Raw genomic sequence first — 19,847 nt, 5'->3', positions numbered from 1 at the left:
AAAATTATTATTTTATTAGAAAATATTTATATTTTACTTCAGAGTACACTTAAGTTGAAATCATCAAGAGGGCGCAATATTAACAATATCTGGCATGTTTGCACACTTCCAAACGTATGTAAACATATGCAGACTATAATACAATGACACAAGAACAAAATTGTATGTCAATGTATTCTCATAATATGATGTTTTTTGGAAAAATTTAATATCTGTTTTTTTTAAAATATATTTGTTCAACAAATAGAAATTAACAACTAGTAAGTGTTTAAAATCAGTAGTAGTATGTATAAGCCAAAATTAAAATAGACAAAACTTTTCTACATTTCCAAATATTGATCTCAATGTTTTGAATTGCAAGTCTATATACAAATTTAACCATTTTCGGTTTTACTTATGTAATATAATACGGGGCGCTTAGAATCACAACAGCTTAACCCACAAAAATTCAAATTCCGTTCGATTTGATAAAACTTTTTAAAATTGATAAAATATTTGAAATCCACTATGGCCTATTCCTCGGAAAAAACTATTCGCTAGATGGCAGCACATAATTCGTTTTGGCATTGATATTTAAATTATTATTTTCAGTGCTAAAATGGCCCAACCTGTTGATAGGGAGGGGGGTGAGGCCATTATAGTTTTCAGCACGATGTAGGTATAATTTTTAAAGGTTTTAATTTAATCTATTCTGTGGTTTTATCTTAGATCATATACATATGATATAAATATGATCTAAGGGTTTTATCTACATCGTGGTTTTCAGATTAATTTGCCGCCAATATGTTAGGCTGCAGACGCTGCCTGCTGATAAAATCATAAAATTGATTATAAAGTTATTTTCAATCTGTTGAATCTAATCTAATAATAGATTGTTAATTGGTACACAAAGTCTTACAGGGTTAAGTAATGAACTTTTATTCATTAATTTAGTATAGGATTCATTGAGATTTGACCATAATTTTCCAAAAGTCATTAAAAAACAATGGATGTGAATGATATAAATTATGTTTTAGAAGCAGGTAAGAAACAAATTTAAGATTAATAGTTTAAAATAAATATTGTTTTTGCATAGTTTATAATAATTTAGTGTAAATAAATATTTGTAAATAGATTCTGAATCAGACTTTTTTGAGGATTCTGGATCTGACTATATACCTGATGGTTACGATTCTAACAGGTCACACATTAGTGAATCTAAGGAAGAAAGAGCTGAAAATGATTCAAACTATGTGAATAATTATATCTTACAAACAGGTTAGAAATAAATTTAAAAATAATAGTTTATGCTTAATATTTCATAATTTCTGACTGTTAACAGCTTCTGAAACAGTATTAGACAGAAGAAACGAAAATTTGGAAGATGAATCTAGGATTGTTTCTAAAAAAAGAAAACAAAATAAACACACTTGGGTTAAAAATGTCAGAAAAATTAAAAAGCTTCGTGGTGAAACCTATACTAGTTTAGGGGAAAGTTAATGCCACCAAAAACATTTTTACCAGTGGTGTGTGTGTTTCAATAAATGCCATAATTTAATCCCAGATTCAAAACAAAAATATCTTAATTCTAAGTTATTTCAAATGGATAGTTTTGATTTTTTCAATCGGCTTATCTATTTGGTTTGATAAAAGTTATTGATAAAAAAAGAAGTTATACAACAAATAATGACACTTCAAGAAGAAAATTTACAAGAGAATATTATTTGCCAGTAGAAAATGGAAAAGATGAAAAAGTGTGCAAAGATTTTTTTAAAAAACTATTTTTTTTATCTGATGGTCGAATATCAAGGCTCGTTAGGTCTAAAATGGTTTCTAATACTCCACCAAGGGACAAAAGAGGTAGACACACTCTGTTCAACAAAACTGATAACTTGAAAATTGTTGAAATAAAAGAATTTATCAACAAATTTCCAAGCTATGAGTCCCATTACTCCAGAATAAAAAATTTGAACAGAAAATATTTATCTCCAAATTTAAAAATGATAGCTCAAACCCTGTATCATTTTATATTTTTCAAGAAGTTTTTAACAAGCAATTTAATTTGCATTTCCACTCTCCCATCTCAGACAGCTGTAAAAAATATGATACATTTAATATGAAATTGAAGTTTTCAAGGAAAAAGCTGTGTTAGAAAATGAAAGAGAACTTCATCAAAAAAAAGCTGATAGTGCTCGGGAAAGACTACAACTTGATGGAACTTTTTTTTTTCAGTTTTGAACCGACGGCGCCGCGGGGAAAACTTGATGGAACTATAGCAAAAGGAAATGACAATATCACTTGCATTGCATTTGATCTAATGAAGACCTTAGCAACTCATGTCTTGTCAACTGGCATATGTCACTATAAAAGGCAACTATGGACATATTGCTTTGGAGTTCATAACCTTGGTAACAATAATGTTATTATGTATGTTTGGGATAAATCCATTGCATCAAGAGGACCTTAAGAGGTAAGATCATGCATTTTACATTATGTAAAAAATTATGTTACTTCTCAAAAACTTATATGTATTCTGACCAGTACGAAGGTCAGAACAGAAATATTAAAATGGCTGTTCTGTGTAATTACATAGTCGCAAGTCCCTCATTTACAGTAAATGAAATCTATCATAAATGTTTAGTTACTGGGCATTCGTTTCTACCATGTGACCAAGATTTTGGTCTAGTAGAGAAACAAAAAAAATTTCTTTCTGAAATCCATGTACCAGATGATTGGTAGTCAGTGATAATATCTGCCAAGAAAAGAAGTCCATTTTAAATTGTCAATATGACAAAAAATGATTTTTTTTCAACCAAATCCCTGGAAAAGCAAATTACAAATAGAAAAATTGATACAATAAATCAGAAAATAGAAAGGCTTAAAATACAATGGTTAAATTATAAAAATGACCAGCATTTTAAAATTAATTATAAATATTCTAATAATCCTGATTTCCCATTTAACAGTGTTTATGTTGTTAAAAGGATATCTACAATTAAAGACTATGCAAGAATGTTAGATCTATTGTATCCCAATAGGCATACAATAACTGGAGCAAAAAAAAAAAGATTTGTTAGATTTACTTGCATTTATACCACCAATAAAACACCAATTTTATACTAATCTTAAAGTTAATAAAAACCATGATGAAGATTATCAAGATTCAAACGAAGATGAACATAGTGAATAAGTAACTTGCAACCATAAAAATTGGTTTTTAAAAATAGGTAATGTGTTATAATTATTATTATTATTAAAATGTATATGATTTTAAATTATATTATTTAAGTTTTTCACCCAGTGTTATTAGTTTATTTTTATTTTTAGTTTATTTTTATTTTTAGTTTATTTTTATTTAATTATTGAGCAAAGAAGACTGATAATTAGGGCAGAGGACTTGTAGCTCTATAAAATCACTAAATATGCACCAAAATGTACAAAATATGCGTTTTAATATTATTATGCATTAAAAATAAGATTATTTGTATGAATATTTTTAATTTAAATTTTGATGTCTGCGACCGACGTCCCCATGACCCGTATTGATATATCTTATGCAGTGAACAGTATTTTATGTACAATTTTAATATAAATATGAACTCGTCTTTACATAATAAACAGTGTATTATATTTTGTTATAGGTACACGTCACATTTTAGTTACTAATGACTAGGGCTCGGATTTAAATCCCCTAAAAATATCAAAAAAATGCATTCATGACCTAAAAACTCTAAAAAATGCCCCAAAAATATCAAAAAATGACGTTTTAAAAATACATAATTTATTAAATAAATTCAAATTTAATTATTATTAAAAAATGAGGAACAAATAAAATTCATAGAAGACATAAAGATTGTAAAAACCGGAAAACCGGATGTTAAATTAGTTAAAATAGTTCAAAATGAAAATAATTTTTATTACTATACTACTATGTAGTACTTATATTTCAATGAGGTCAATTTTTTTAGTCATAATACGACAAATAGGTCAGAAATTTGCTTAAAAAATTTAAAATGCATTAAAACCGTCAAAAAATGCCCCAAAAAATTATTGTGGTTGTAGATTGCGAAGTACTTGAAACATATTTGTAGCTTGGAAAGCATCGCGTAAGATATCCCAAAAAAAAAATGCAAATGCATTTATTCCGAGCCCTACAGTAATGACTAATTACAATATCAAATATCCTAGGACCTAGACTAACATTCCATCTCCGCTCAGAATCGCATTTACTTTTTCGTATACAATGATATTATATCATTGAATTCAAATTTAATGCCATCCATTACAATGACCTTCTAGACACCTTATGTACAGCCGAGCGACATCCACTTACCCGCTTTTTGTATTATAGAATTCAAATTTAACACATCCATTACAGTGATTCTCTAGACACCTAATGTACTGCAGCAGAGCGTTACCCTCTTTCTCGCTTTTTTTAAAACGTACCTAGCTATTATACAGTAATTATTTTTATACCTAATCAACATTGTGTAGATAACCGTGGTAAAAACAGACCGTACCTACATATTTTCCTTATATTATATTCCATAAAACTTCTCAACATATATAATACACTATATAACTATTTCTATACAGGATATAATTATTTGTATTGTTAGCTGTTACCATTAATTATCTAGACAAAAATTAACGTTTTTGTAAACATTATTTTTATTTTCAACTTCAATGAAACTTCTTTGTAATGTAAGCATTACTTGTTTTGGTTGGTTTGTTTTATGCCCTACCGCCCTCACCAGACACCAACATAGACCTATAAAAATCATTATAGGACTTAGCGTCTATGCTTAAACGTTATATTGTTATAACCCATTAGCCGTACGACCATATACAGTGTTTATTATCTGTAGCAAATTGGTCACTCTCAGATCTCTATAACGAAATTTTAGTATTTAACATTTTGCATTTAACAGTACGATTTATTATCGGTGAGTATGTCAGAATTTCCAAGAACGTCTGTATTTCATTCGTTGGCTAAAATTGAGTTTCCAATCCCTTTTATGGGCCCCATTGTCTTCCTGAAGAGTTAATAAAAACATGATATTTGTTATAGGTAGGACCTATCTGTATATTATTAATAGATTTAAAATTATTCAAAATGTTGTTATCTGTTATCAAAATTATCCATAGGTAACAAAAGAAATGTCTGTTGGGACTCTTTATTAAGAGCTTACACTGTAATTTTATTTAATCATTCACGTTTTTACGTTTTTAATTTATAAACCTGCTTTACAGAATATTTTTTATTGAATTTCTATGCGTAAAATATCAAGTTTCAAACGAATATAGGCAGTTAATTAGTTAGACACCTAATTAGTAATTAGTATTTAAAGCTTATATATGTATAGAAGGTAATAGCGAACTGCGGAATAGGTAGGTACCCCCAGGCCACCGAAAAACGGTGGTTCACTCGACTAAACTTTAAATACCTACCTACTTGTATATAATTATATTTAAAGTTTTAAAATATAATTCACTGTTCGTTTTAAATTAGATTTTTGAACATCAGCATTTTCAGAAAAATATTTTGCTTTGGAATATTGAAATCAAAAATATGTGCTGTAATCCAAAAAACCAAAAAACTTAATAATTATAAAGATTTAAATATTAAAAGTATAAATTTTTTTCAAACATTTTGTATAGGTTTAAGATTATACTCCAAATAACTAAAAAAATATTTTCAAAAACGTTTTGTGATAATAATTAGTGTGTTAAATGTTAGAATCACCCTGTATACATTGGTACACCTACTAATTTCCATAATATATAATATTATAATCATCTCATTTTAACATAATGAATAATAATAAAGTTTATATATATTTATGTATTAGGTACCTATTTATGTATATGTCAATATATGTAATGAGTTTAGACATGTCGGTATGTATAATTGAAATAGGTATATTAAATGTGTTGTCAAAACTAATTTTTAATGTTAATATACCATAATTTCAAGTTTATATTATTAATATTATCAAGTTTATTATTATTAAATATAGGTACCTATTAAAAACAGAAACAACGATAAATAATAAATAAATAATACGTTATATAGGTATGCAAGTATGCAACTTATATATTTTAATAACTGCGTGTAAACATCAAAATATAAATCTAATTTCCTCTCAACACTTATTTACCCCCTCTTCAGTAGTTCCTCAATTATATTTATAATATATTCAGCTGATGATCTTGTAGATATCCTTGTATGGGAGCGTTTTTAAAGAAAAACCTGTAGCAAGGTTTCGAATGTTTTGTTCGTTATATATTTATATAGTATATATGCTATATCTATTATAATATAAATGACGTATATTACATTTTACATAGGTATAGTGTAAAAAAAATAATGGACGACGGGCGACAGCTACCTAGTTCATGCCAATATTTATTATTTAAATGTAATGTGAACTTGAAAAAAAATAAAACGTCCATCCGGTAACGGGTAATTTACTTATTAGTCATTATAGATGCTGCTTATTTGAAAGTAGGTAGGTAGTGCAGGCGAGGTACCTATATTTAGATATCATCAAATAGGAAAGCAATATGAACTGTACACGATTTTCTACAAGTCAGTGAATCTGGTTGAATAACGAAATGTTGAATAGGTAGCCAGGTAGGTACCCTGCTCCGGCCACCTACCTACTCGAATCATCTGACTAATTTCTACGTCTGTGACGTGTGTGCGTGATCGAATGTAGCCAATTTGCCGATTAATAACAACACGCGCGTATTATAGGTACCACGTTTAACAACATTCTACGTCATAATAAATACTATATTATACACATTATACAGTAGCGAGTAGCGTACTACAACAGTGCACACTATATGTGTATACAGACGTACAGTACTACACTACTACGGTGTAATTTGGTATAATCGGTGATAAAATGTAATAATGGTGGGCACCTTATGTGTCTGTGTTTGATATTCGAATGTATGTTTTTAAATGTTTATTAATCGATCTGATAATTTGCAGTGGCGTCAGGTAGGCAAAAACAGGTACAACGTATACTGCTCGTGCACACAATAATAATAATAATAATAATAATAATATAATGTAAGGCATTAGTAATTATTATAGATATTATTATTATAGCTGTTGCCGCCCAACTGCTCAAATGGACAAGAGCTGGCAAGTGCCATCGACGATCGGCCATCGTGCCAGTGTCCAGACGCCCAGTGCGGCAGTGCTTAAATAGCAGTCGAGCCGAGTGGTCGTTTGCGCGTGCATCGACAATACCATATCATATAAAACTTACGCGTACACATCGATCAATCGTTACAATAATCTGTCGAACAAAATACAAAACATGAACACAATTTTCACTGTCTACAGTATATAATATATGTACATACATTGCTGTATATACTATATGTGCATTTACGTGGATGTGAAAACCCTGACAAAATGACCGAATGGCCGTGGCTGATGATTATACTGGCTCTCATTAGCACGGTAATGAAATATTTTTGTACGAATAACACTTATTTACTGGTTTTGTTGTTGTTTCAACGATTTTGTCCATTGCGCGTGTAGTGCGTATGATATTATTTAGGGATCCGATATTAATATTATGTACTTGGTGTAAACCGACCGTCATACGCATAAGGATTATTGAGTTATTATTATTTGTAACGCGTGTCATAGATTTTTTTACACAAGTAGGTATTCATTTTCTTACCTATGATTGGATTATTTCGATGGGTATAAATGTATAATAAAACTCAACATAATAATTGTTATAAACTAATAATATAATATAGGTACCTTAATTAATATCAACGTTTAAATTATTAAGGTATAAGACGTGGTACGTATATATAATACTATAGGGGGAACTATAAATTATTAGTCTAATAGCCGATACAACAATTTTATTGGGATATTTACCTAATTGCCAATTGGTATTAATATGTATGATCTAACTTCGTACCTAGTTCGTCGTTGATTAAAATTAATTATAATCTGAAAAAAATTAATATTTTACTTGACTTGCGTATGTCGAATCCGTAATAACTAATAATCGAATAATATGTATTGGATACCTAGCTATACCTAACTTTTTACTAGATACGAATACGTGATCAAATTATAGAACATGACAAAAATATATCTAATTTAATAATATTTTTATTTATTATAACCAAATTATAGGCATGACGTGTATTGTGTATGTTGAATCTTTAAAGAATACTAATTAACAATTACTGTACAGACGCATTTTGATATCTTATAAAATATTATGAAAACATGTTACCTAGGTTGTTTATTGGTGATTACTGATTACTTACCTACCTACTTATTATATTTATAACTTATAATATTTATTTAGAAAAGAAACTTGACAATAATAGAAAGTACCTATGTATTATTAAACCCATAATAATAGTTTAAATTGTACACATGAAGTAGGTACTGACACCTACCCTTTTAGTACTTACCTACCTATAACCTATATATTACCAAATCCAATAATTGATACAATTATATTATTATTGAAAGATTACCTTCTCTAATAATATCTATTAGGTTACTAATATTATATGTACGAGGTAATAAAAATAAACCTACTCCCAGCAATATTATAATAATAGATAGTTACTAATTAATATGCATGGACATAATTCAAAGGTTTTACGATTAATATAAAATGCTGTAAGATGACATGTAATTAAAATATACATTTTTATATTTATGTGTGACGTGTGAAAGTAACCAATTACATCACATATTTATTTTTCGTACAATAGGGTTTACAGATTTGCATCAAGACTTATTTAACGTAGGTTATAACATTTTTTTATAAAAATTCCTACAGACATTCGCACGTTTAGGATAATGCGATTAACAAATAATTATTATTATACCTATTTTTTATACATAAATTATATACGATTTAGTGATATACCTATTATATGTACCTACCTATACTGGCTACGCCTGATGAGAAATCTTTGCGCATTATAGGTATTGATTATACTATTTAATCATTACTCATTTTACTGAAAATATTTTTGGAATGTAATTTAATAACTGCTCGAAACAAAATGATAAAAGTGATGTGACATGTAATTTTTCTAAATTAGAAACTCTGACTGTATGTACCGTGTTTGACACTGACATCATGTTATGCTAGATTTTTAATCAAATATAGAGTTATGCCGTATGCGTGTTGTTAGATATTAATACAAATTCTTACCTGTACATTTGTCATTTTTCATTAAATAATATAACAAACTAACTTTTCAAAGTTGATTTTATTCAACTTTCAGTTACTTTCAACGACTTTTACTGTATTATATACGATGTACCCGATTAGCCTAATCTATTAAATTAATAAGATAAGGCTCTCAAAAAAGATAATTATGATTAAATTATAAATGCATATAAGGTCAGAATCCTCAGACTATACTTTTTATTTGTGTTAGGTATGTCTTAATTAAAAAGTAAAAATAACTATTATTATTTTTTGGCATCTAACGACAATATATTGTTATGAAATTGCTTAATAGAATTGTTGTTATTTTACTATCAAATATTAATCGTAGGTATTTTTATAGAGGATGGTAAACATTAAAGCCTTTAGTAATTACCTACTTAGGTTTTATATTTGCAGTGGAGAACTATACTTAATAATTATATACTAACCCATATCAATCACAATTTATTAAGTCTATAAAGTAAAGTCCAGAGTACTTTTAATCGAATCAGAGAATTTAAATACCCGGCGACAGTGTGGTCTCCAAAATGTTAGGCTTTAATTTTTAATACTCCTGAAGAAAAAATCTAGACTTAATAATACCACAGTGTATTTATTTATTTATTATTAACACTTAAGTCTTAACATTATTATAATATACATAACTAAATTTATGGGATGAAAAAAATGTATTACAATTTTAAATTGAGTAAATACAATTTTTTTTATACTGCCTCATTATTATTCAGTAATCTGTTGTAGTTATTTAACGTAAATTGGGTGAGTGTGATTACGTTTTTATGGATACTTTATTTTTAATTAAATAGGTTAGTTAATTATTCTTGGAACAAATATTTACCTATTAGTTAATCCTTAGTCATGAAGTGATCAAATATTCAATTGAATCTCAATTGTAGCCTATACAACTTACAAGAATTATATTCATAATAAACTAGATAACTTTTTGGCTGTGTTCATTTACACTTTACGCGGCTAATTAGTTTTAACGACCCCGGGGCCCTAGAAATTGCATGATTGTTCAATGTTCAATGTTTTTTAATCAGTTTAATTACTGATTAAAATGATCTTAACTAAAAGGTTAAAAGGTTAATTTCATTTTTAGGTTCAATGGCCCAGTTCAACAGCACAACACACAAAATACTATAATAATTCATACTGGGAAGGGTATTTATGGTCTTCTGCAAGGAACAGACCGAAAAGAACAAGTTTTTTTGGTCAAGATACTACTGTAGCTACAGCCATTTCTACATCAAGTTATAAGGAGGATCAAAAGTAGGTTGATCTGTAATTCTTATACCTGTATAGGTTATATATTGTATTATATTATATAAAATAGGCCTTAACTCACGACAAAAAAAATTATGATTATCGGTATTCAGTAACTATATTATATATGGTGTCTACCATTATTGCACTAACTAAAATCATAATTGTACCTTAATATATGATAACATATCTATAAAAAAAAATGTGGATTCTAAAAATAAATTCATATTAGGTATGACATTTTTTAAATATTATATGGCTACACATTTTTTATTTATGAAACCATTAACTAGAATACATTTGTAGGTATGTAGTTGTTTGAAAATTAATAATGCGTAGGGTAGAATAAACGTAAGGTATCAATACAATTTGTTTCTGTCGTCAACATTTATGTGAATTTTTGGAACTTTTCCTAACTATCTTAACCTTAACTGGAGGTCGTCAGGTCGATGGTATAATGTCTTTGTTCAGAAAAATCGAGAGAACTACCTGTATTTTGTTTAAGATTAAGACTTATAACTATAACGCATTCTGACTAGACCTTCGTTGATGAATTTAATTGTCCATTTAGATCATTTCGATGCTATATAATTAAATAGTTCGTATATATTGTTTTAATAGCCTGCAGTTAATCGTACGTAATGAGAGATAATGATGATTTTTCGGACAATGAGGTGTTTATAACATAGTTGGCACTTGCAGGTTAATGATGGATCCGCTGGATAGAATAGAACTATATGAGATATTGAGATGAAATAGTACATTGGTGGAATTTAGACACCACCTACCATAAAAGATAAGTTAAAGAGTTCCAACTATACTTTTGTAAAAAAATTACGATTTTATAAATAAGACTTAAAAAATAAAATAATTAGGTGGAAGATATTAAATCGGATAGGTTTTGGTAATTTATTTGCTATAAGAAAACAATAATCGTAGACACTTGAAACTTTTCATCGATACGTACGGTACGTATAATTTTTTGAGTGTTCCATAATGTATTCTAAATATATTTTTTGAAAATTATTCGAATACGTATTCTGAATACCATTTTAACAGTTAATTCGAATACTTATTCCGAATACAAAATAAAAGTATTCTTTACAAGACTTTACGTACCTAATACCTATATTATTAATTTATATATGTATAAGGTACACAATAGAATGTTAAAAATATTTAGACAAATTTAAAGTAATTTATTGCACCTAGTCCTCGACAATTATTATTTAATCAATAGTTTAATTTACCTACCTATCTTACTTAAGATAATGTCTTAATTCTTAAGAAATATATTAATAATTTATAATAACTTGAACTATAAGTTATATAATATAAAATAAACTATCCTTAGAAATAAATACTGATCCGCCCACGCGCTTCTCTCAGAATCTTTTTTTTTTTTTATTCAATTTCATATTGAATAGATATAAATTTAATGTAGGTATCTAAACCATTTTCACAGTGCAAGTTTCTAATTTGTTTTACACAAAATTTTTTTAAAAACGTACTTATTTCCTATCAGAACTACAAAGATAATTTGAAACCTTAATTAAGTATACATTAGGTATAAGCTAAAAGTATCCTCTATTTAAAAAACTTATTATGCGTTACCTAATTACTAGCCTTATTAATTAATAAAAACTAAAATCTATGAAATAGGTAGTTTTATTTATTTATTATTTCAAAGTTAAACTAAAAATAGAAAATTAGAAAATGTTTTTAGAAATACAATACAAAAATTAACTCACCAATACCAAGTAGTTAGGTACCTACTTAGTTATTAGGTAATAATTACCTTTATTACTATTAACTATAGTTTCATACATGTTTATGAATTCCTTGCATTACTATATACTGTGTATCTGTGTATCAATTTGTGAATTGGTGCATGCGTAAAATATAATTTCTAATTATGACATTGATGACCTATCAGCTATCAGCGGGTACCGTAGGTTCCTGATTATATAAATTCTAATGTCGTTGATTTCTTAATATTTTTTTTAAATTAGTATATTGTACCTACTCAATACTCATTATATAATTTACCTACATTATGTCAGTGGTTCTTAAACTGTGGTCCGTGCCCCCCTGGTGGTACGCGACACGCCGACACTCATGCCGAGGGTCCGTGGTGCTATCGGTGGTTCCGGCCATGATCATAAATGATAAATACTTACATACGTGTGCAATAATACAATAAATAACTTATATGTATTTTAAATGTAGGTAGGTATTCCGAATTCCGATCATCTAAGATAATGTATGATATGTTAACATTTGGATAACATTAGCAAATGTATGATGTATATACCTAAAAGTATAAGGACATCACGAGATAGAAAATATTCTGTACGTCACGTTGTTATAGGCATAGTGATAAGTGACTATAGTCACCAGTCTTCTACTATAGGTACCTATACCCTACTTACCTACCTTGTATGGAAAAGGAAGATAGAAATATACGCGCAACTAATAATTAAACGACCAAAAATAACAATTATAGAACCATATGAATTAAACATTTTTGAAAGTTTCAATATTTTTATTTATTAATAGATGAATCATTCATAAATTATTTATATTTTATATTACACAGTGCGGCAGTTTCCGACCACTTATATAGTTACATATATCGATGTATCTCGATTTCTCGATATATCCAACATCCAAGTACCACCTGTACAATTTTCAATTTTCTTATAAACTCCTTAAAAAACGACTCTTTAAAGTTTCTTACACAGTTATAACTTGCAAGTTAATGAAAGTCTTTTAGAAATTTAATAATTATTGTGAAAACATATTACCTACTTAATGAAAATTATATTTTTTTTTACCTAACTATTTTCTTTATGTACCACATTACCGCCTATATAAGCTTACTGTTTATTAGGCTGCTTATTATTTAGCTTCTCCCCTCAAAAAGCTTTTCCCAATCTTAGTTTATACAGAGTGAATCGTAATTCTCATTTGAAATAAAAACTTGTAGGTATCACAACAGGACACTCACAAAATATTTTAAGACATGGTCCTTCAGTAAATATACTTAAAAATCCAAAAAATATGAATGAATAAATTTATAATGAAGGCCGAAAGGGAATACATGGGGTGAGCATGTCTGGTGAATCGCTCTGTTCATTTATTATGTATAAGTAAGCACTAAAATTAAATTAAATTTCAATTAACAAATTAAAAGTGATAAATTTCATGTGAATGAACGTGAACAACCCTTATTACTTAAATTATAATAATTTTTATCTGTATCTGGTTTCCCTCGCAGTAGTCAAATCTCCCTCTCACTTTTCCCATTATTTGTAAACATTAGGTACCTGTTCTTTTCGAAGATAGTCATAGAAAATGTATTTTTTAAATTAAAATTGTTCTATATATAGTCAGCTGCCTTGCTTTGCTGATAACATGAAAATATTTCTTAAGATTAACACATTAGTCATTAGAATTTAGCGTAGCTAAGCTAAGGAATTAAAAATTTTAGATGACATCCAGAAGCTCCACAATGATCTTAATTGTTTTGTCGTTTGGGTTAATTCACTAGGTAAACTCATATTTTTTGTGTAGAGTACTGCCGTACTGGTAAATTCCGGTCAATGATATTTATTAGATGGTGCTTCCATGTAGGCTGTAACTTTTTATTATTTTATTTTTGTTTTTAATTCGCTCCACATTAATAATAATATAATATGTGATCTAGGTATTGGTAGGTAGGTCAATTTACATTGATGATCTTTGTATACTATACCTGCCTACTTTTTTCAAAATAAATTTGATGACTTAAGTTTAAGATCGAGATAATACTATTATAATACAATATTATTTATACCTAAACACCAAATTTAATACCCATTATTTTTTTTTCAATAAAAACTAATTAATTTAAAACATGTATAACAACTTTACTATTAAGATCCTCAGATTTAAATATGTATTAAACCCAAATTGTATTTGTAAATTCGTTGCTTTTTATAATTGTTTTATTTTTAGAGACGCATCTATCATTAATATTAAAAATATAAATGTAAGAGATTCACCATCAGCAAACTTGACAAAATCGTTATTTAAAAATGAAAATACAACCAATAATACCAATAAGCAACCCAGCACTGGTTTTAAATTACCTCAAACAAAAACTTCACCAATTGTTTTTCCAAATTCAATGAATGAAAAAATGCAATCACTCAACAAATTCGTACCAGAACAACAAGTAATCGAAAAATGTTCATTGAACGAAAGCTTTTGCATCAAAGTTGATAATTATCCAAGGTGAATACTAAATCAAATTATTTTTCAAATAAACCCAAAAACTGATCTATTTAAATTGTTTATTTTATTTTAGACAAGAACTATTCAATATTTTTAGAACCAGCAAATATATGTCAACTTCTTATTTTGGAACAGATACTGTAAATGAAGTATGTATCTTTAATATTGTATACAATATGCTATACATTTACTTATTAGTGTAATAAAATAAATTTCAAATAATACTGATGCCTATTAAATTGTTAATTGAACAAATGTATTTATACTTTAGATAAATGATTTGGAGACAAGATTGTCCAATAGTAATCTTCAACCATTCTGTGAATCAAAAGTAAGTACCAATCAACAGTAGCGCCAAAGTCATATATCATGTCATATTGCTTCACTTCTTAAATTTAAATGACTGGGAAGTTGCTGGGGGTGGGTGGGTAGTTTGGCGTCATTGCCAATATACCAACATTAATGTGCCCTAAGATATATTTTTCTTATTTAATAAATAAGAGCAGTCATGAAACTTAAATGTTTAAAAGTATAGTAAAATATACATCTATACTGAGTGTATGGATGTGATTTAGAAATTAAAACAAATACTTTCAATAACTGTAACTCAGTTTGTATATTAATATACTCTGCTAGAATTTACTACATTGAATCAGTAAACATTTTAAGTTTGGAGCACTTCATATATCCAAGGCTTTTATCATAACATAAAATAATCCATATAAAATATTTTCTAGGAAGATGTAATATTTCCGGAAGCAGGTATGACGAAAAACAATGAATGGCGTTATATTATACAAGATCCAAATAATGATAATACCAGTTTTAAACAAGGAATTCGAGTGGAGAAATGTATGTAAGTATCAAAATTAAGAATGCTCTAGAATTTGAATTGATTAAATTATTTTATAGAAATGCTGGAACGACGTGCAAATTTAATGATCTTTTACCAATTGGATACACAACAACTTGTGTACAAAAATATATCTATAAAAAATTGGTTGCCATTAAAGATTCTAAAGAAATATATTATGAAAGTTTTAAATTACCATCCTGCTGTGAGTGCATGTATAGTATAAATCCGGATCTATTAACAAGAAAGGGTGGATTGGGTGGAGAGTTAGATAGTCGAAGGTTTCATCAAAATCAATCAGAAACTTCGAAAAGAAACAAAGACATGTTGAACAAGAAAAATTAAAAAGGTTAATATACACAAAGAATACAGTATATGTTAAACTGTATAATGATATAATGTAATTTCATAACAATGTGTAAATATATGTACTGTTTATTAAATATTTTGTTGATATAACTAACATGTAAAATATTCAAAGTTGAGATTTGAGAATAAAATCTAAAATAAAGTTAAGGTAACAATGGTCAATGTCTTAAGCGTAAAATGTTTTTTTTTTTTTTTTTAATACTAATTACTAATTAGTATAAATTAAACCTATTAAATATCAAAAATTACTTAAGCATTAATTTTTAAAAGAATAATTTGGTTGACACATGATTTCACTTACTATAGATACTTATTATTACAACATTATAAAACTGGTATTTTTCCTAAAATTCTATCTTCATAAGTTTTATATATATCTATAAGCTGATTGTCAGATAAGTCTTTGTTGACATCTATCACCAATAATGAACATGGGAGATTATAATATTTCTCCATCAGCCATTTTTCATAATATTCATGTAAATCTACCAAATAATCAAGTTTTACAGTACGTTCTTCTGGACGATTGCGACGTTGCATTCTTGTATAGACAATGTCTGGTAAGCTTCTTAGATACACTGAAACATTAAAAATGACCATTAACTATCTTAAAAAAATTTAGTCTGAAAAAAAAGTAAATAAATAAACTATAACCAAGCACAAAAAACATTTAAATTATCATATTTAATAGAACATTTTTAAAATGCATAATCGATTAAAGACAATTTAGTTCAGGATTATTAATACTTCATGTAATTTAAAACTAACGAATTCAGAATTGGTCAGAAAAAAATCAAACTATTTTTTTTAGTATATTGCACAATCTCACTCGGATAAGAGTAACCTCAGTCTGTGTTTGCAGAGTGTGACAAGTGTGTGGCTAACAAGTGCCAAGCTCTCAATACCCTTTAACCTAACCTCTATTAATCTAACAACCGCCTAATTTGTATTTTGCAAAAATTAACACAGTAAAGAAATGTTTTGGCTGCGGGCGGTAGTAGGAAATGAAAGCTGACAACCAAAGTTGACAAAAATAAATTTAATTGATGGATGTAAGGTGACCAAATCAAACAAAATATGGTCTCCAACTAAGGTTACTCTTAATTGAGACTGAGTATGCAGATATACAAAAATAAATATTTTAAAGATAAACTTTTTGAAAATAAAATGGTAAATAACTGAATAATTTGTAAACAATTGTTATAGTATAGGAATAATTAATGCATGGTTCTTACCAATTAGGTCTAGTCCAATGTCAACATTTGTTTCAATGTATTCATACCATTGGCACATTACTCCATATTCAGGACTAGATAATAATCCTTTGTCATGAGCCATCTCCACAAAACAATATCTAAAAAAAATAATATTGTATTATTATAATAAACAGAGAAAAATGATCCTTTATACAAGACAATTTGTATAAATATATGAACAATTCAACAATGATAGAAATTAATAAGTTAAATTAAATATCAATCCTTAGAATATGCTTATTCGTGGATTTATAATATAAATTACTCTATATGTTATTTAAGTAATCTGGTTTTGCAAAGATTGACTAAGCTGCGAAAAAATATGCCTTGATGACTTTAAACTATTATTTTGATCGCCGGAAAAATTATTAGTAACTACCATTATGCTCTTATTGCATGATTCTAAGAAACTTATAGAAATCATGGGCGGACTGTTTAATTTTTCAATCATGAGGATTGAGCATGCCTAATTTTTCTAAATTATGATACTATCAGAATAAAGTAAAAAGCTAACCTGACGTAAATGCAAAAAATATGTTATTAAAATTACCTTAAAACTCCAAAACAAAATAAAAACAATATGGTACATTTAAACAGTTTAAAATTTTTGGACAAGATACAAATGTGTACATTTTATTTTATTATAACCTATTTACAAATTTTTTTTTATTGCAATTTGGATAGTACTTATATTGTGACATTTTTAGTTCATTCAAATTCATGGTGTAATAAGAGCTGTTTATATTCTAATATTACCTATTATTTTGTAATGAACGTTCAAAAATTTGTATGTCTTTAGTTGTAGCTTTTGACTGTAAATTCAAACGACTTAATTGTACATTATGTTGAAAAGCAAAATTCCATCTGTGAGGATCTGAGTATGTTAGTTGAAGTAAGTTATGACCATTTAAATCTCGCCATGTTTCTATTGGTTCCTACAAAATATATTACAATAATATATAAATTAAAATTTTAAAAATATTTTGAATTACATGAAAATGTAATATTGCTTAGTATAACTGTAGAGTTATTAAAAGTACTTAATGTTATTCACTACCTAATCACCTATAAAAACTAATTAATAGAAAAATTGCACTCACAGGATTTGTTTCAACTTCCTTAAACTTTTCAAAATACTTTATTAATGTTGATTTTCCAGACCCAACATTTCCTTCAACAGCTACACGGAATGGTTTTTGAATTATCTGCTTCTTCATGTTACAATAAAACTAAAACCAAAAACTTAATTTAGCTTAAATTAGGATATTTTGTAAAAATTATTATTGAATACCTACTGAATTAATAAATCCAAACTAAGATACAATATTTCAATACATTTCAATATTAGGGAGGATAAAAAAAAATTTAAAGATTTTTTTAGTTGGTAGGTAATTAGAATAAAAATATTAAATAATTTGCAGCAAAAAATTTTATTTATTTTTTACAAATGGAAATTAAACTGCAATTCATGGCACTATATAACCCAATCAGAAAATAATAGTTATATTCTTACAATATAAAATCAATACCAATTAAAAATAACAATACTTAAAAAACAATTTATAGATATCCATAACTAACATTAACTAAAATTCTTGAAAAAACCCACTTACTGTATTTTATGTATAACAATATATCTACGTAGCAGTACTAACAAAAAGGCCACGAAAGCCAGTAATAATGCGCTTTTGGGTCTGCGTACGTAAGAAATCTTCAAAATCAAGACCGATTTTGAAAACACACAGATTTCAAAATGAAACAGATAAAGTTCACGGGACTTCGTGTTCGTTCTCAGAGCTCGTAACTAATTTGTTATTTTGTTGACCAGTAACCACCGGCAAACCAGTTATTATAAATACTGTCAATGCAGGGGTTATTTGAATTTTTTTCTACGCATTTACTGTTTAGCAACTAACCTCACCGTGAGGTCAACGAGCCGAACCCGAACGAGGAACGAGAGAACGACCACTTGTCGCAACTTTTCGTAAATCTCATAACATTCTCATATTTTATTGTTATTGTCATTGTTGATAGCTGCTGCTGATGTTCCGTTGATAAAATAAAAGCGGGAAAAATTTGCAGGCTGTCTGGGGCGGGAATGGGGATTTACGTTCGAAACTTTGGCAGCTCTGTAAATTGGTTTTTCCTTGAATAATTATTTTAAAAAATTTACCCGCCAAATCAATATTATCTAGAAAAATAAATCGATAGAATCATATTATACTTGAGTTATGCTTGGGGTAGAAGGTATAAATTCAAAGTATTTGTTGACAATTTCAAGCGTCTACGGTTACTCATTTTAATTTTAAAAAAACAAAATATCGAATTTGTCGAATTCTGCAAGCATGGTGAGTAAATATATTATACTTAGGCGTAATTTTTAAAATTTTTTTTCCGATATATTTGAGTTCAACCATTTGGATTAACAAAATTGTTGATATAATTGCATATTACTAGGAAAATATACAATTTAAATTTCATTCTGCGGTTTTAGTTAGGTATTTTTTAGTAATTCAAAAATAACGAGCTCCACCAAAAACCGCGACTTGAAACATTCTACTGTTACTTGTAAATTATCATTTTATTTACTCATTGATT

General features: G+C 27.8%; 3 protein-coding genes across 3 annotated transcripts; 2 read left to right on the top strand and 1 right to left on the bottom strand.

Annotated features, from left to right (window-relative positions):
- Window positions 1-787: 787 nt before the first annotated feature.
- On the top strand, window positions 788-7,361 carry LOC111032093. Its single transcript, XM_022312303.1, has 4 exons — window positions 788-1,022; window positions 1,114-1,257; window positions 1,322-3,206; window positions 7,103-7,361. The coding sequence occupies exons 1-3, from the start codon at window positions 986-988 to the stop codon at window positions 1,477-1,479; spliced, it is 339 nt and encodes a 112-aa protein (XP_022167995.1). The 5' UTR covers window positions 788-985; the 3' UTR covers window positions 1,480-3,206; window positions 7,103-7,361.
- LOC111032091 (protein spaetzle-like) lies at window positions 7,201-16,069 on the top strand. Its single transcript, XM_022312300.1, has 7 exons — window positions 7,201-7,462; window positions 10,330-10,499; window positions 14,493-14,771; window positions 14,845-14,920; window positions 15,043-15,102; window positions 15,509-15,627; window positions 15,684-16,069. Exons 1-7 carry the CDS (start codon window positions 7,415-7,417, stop codon window positions 15,967-15,969), a joined length of 1,038 nt encoding a protein of 345 aa, XP_022167992.1. The 5' UTR covers window positions 7,201-7,414; the 3' UTR covers window positions 15,970-16,069.
- Window positions 16,070-16,199: 130 nt separating this feature from the next.
- Window positions 16,200-19,259, bottom strand: LOC111032092 (deoxynucleoside kinase-like). Its single transcript, XM_022312301.1, has 5 exons — window positions 18,863-19,259; window positions 18,350-18,478; window positions 18,006-18,184; window positions 17,229-17,347; window positions 16,200-16,571 (listed from the first exon to the last, which is right to left on the bottom strand). The coding sequence occupies exons 2-5, from the start codon at window positions 18,464-18,466 to the stop codon at window positions 16,318-16,320; spliced, it is 669 nt and encodes a 222-aa protein (XP_022167993.1). The 5' UTR covers window positions 18,467-18,478; window positions 18,863-19,259; the 3' UTR covers window positions 16,200-16,317.
- Between the last annotated feature and the right edge of the window lie 588 nt (window positions 19,260-19,847).

Source organism: Myzus persicae, unplaced genomic scaffold (genome assembly GCF_001856785.1).
Source record: "Myzus persicae strain clone G006 unplaced genomic scaffold, MPER_G0061.0, whole genome shotgun sequence".
NCBI lineage: Eukaryota > Metazoa > Arthropoda > Insecta > Hemiptera > Aphididae > Myzus > Myzus persicae.
The sequence above is the reverse complement of the archived record's forward strand: the minus strand, read 5'-3'. Positions and strand labels throughout refer to the sequence as shown.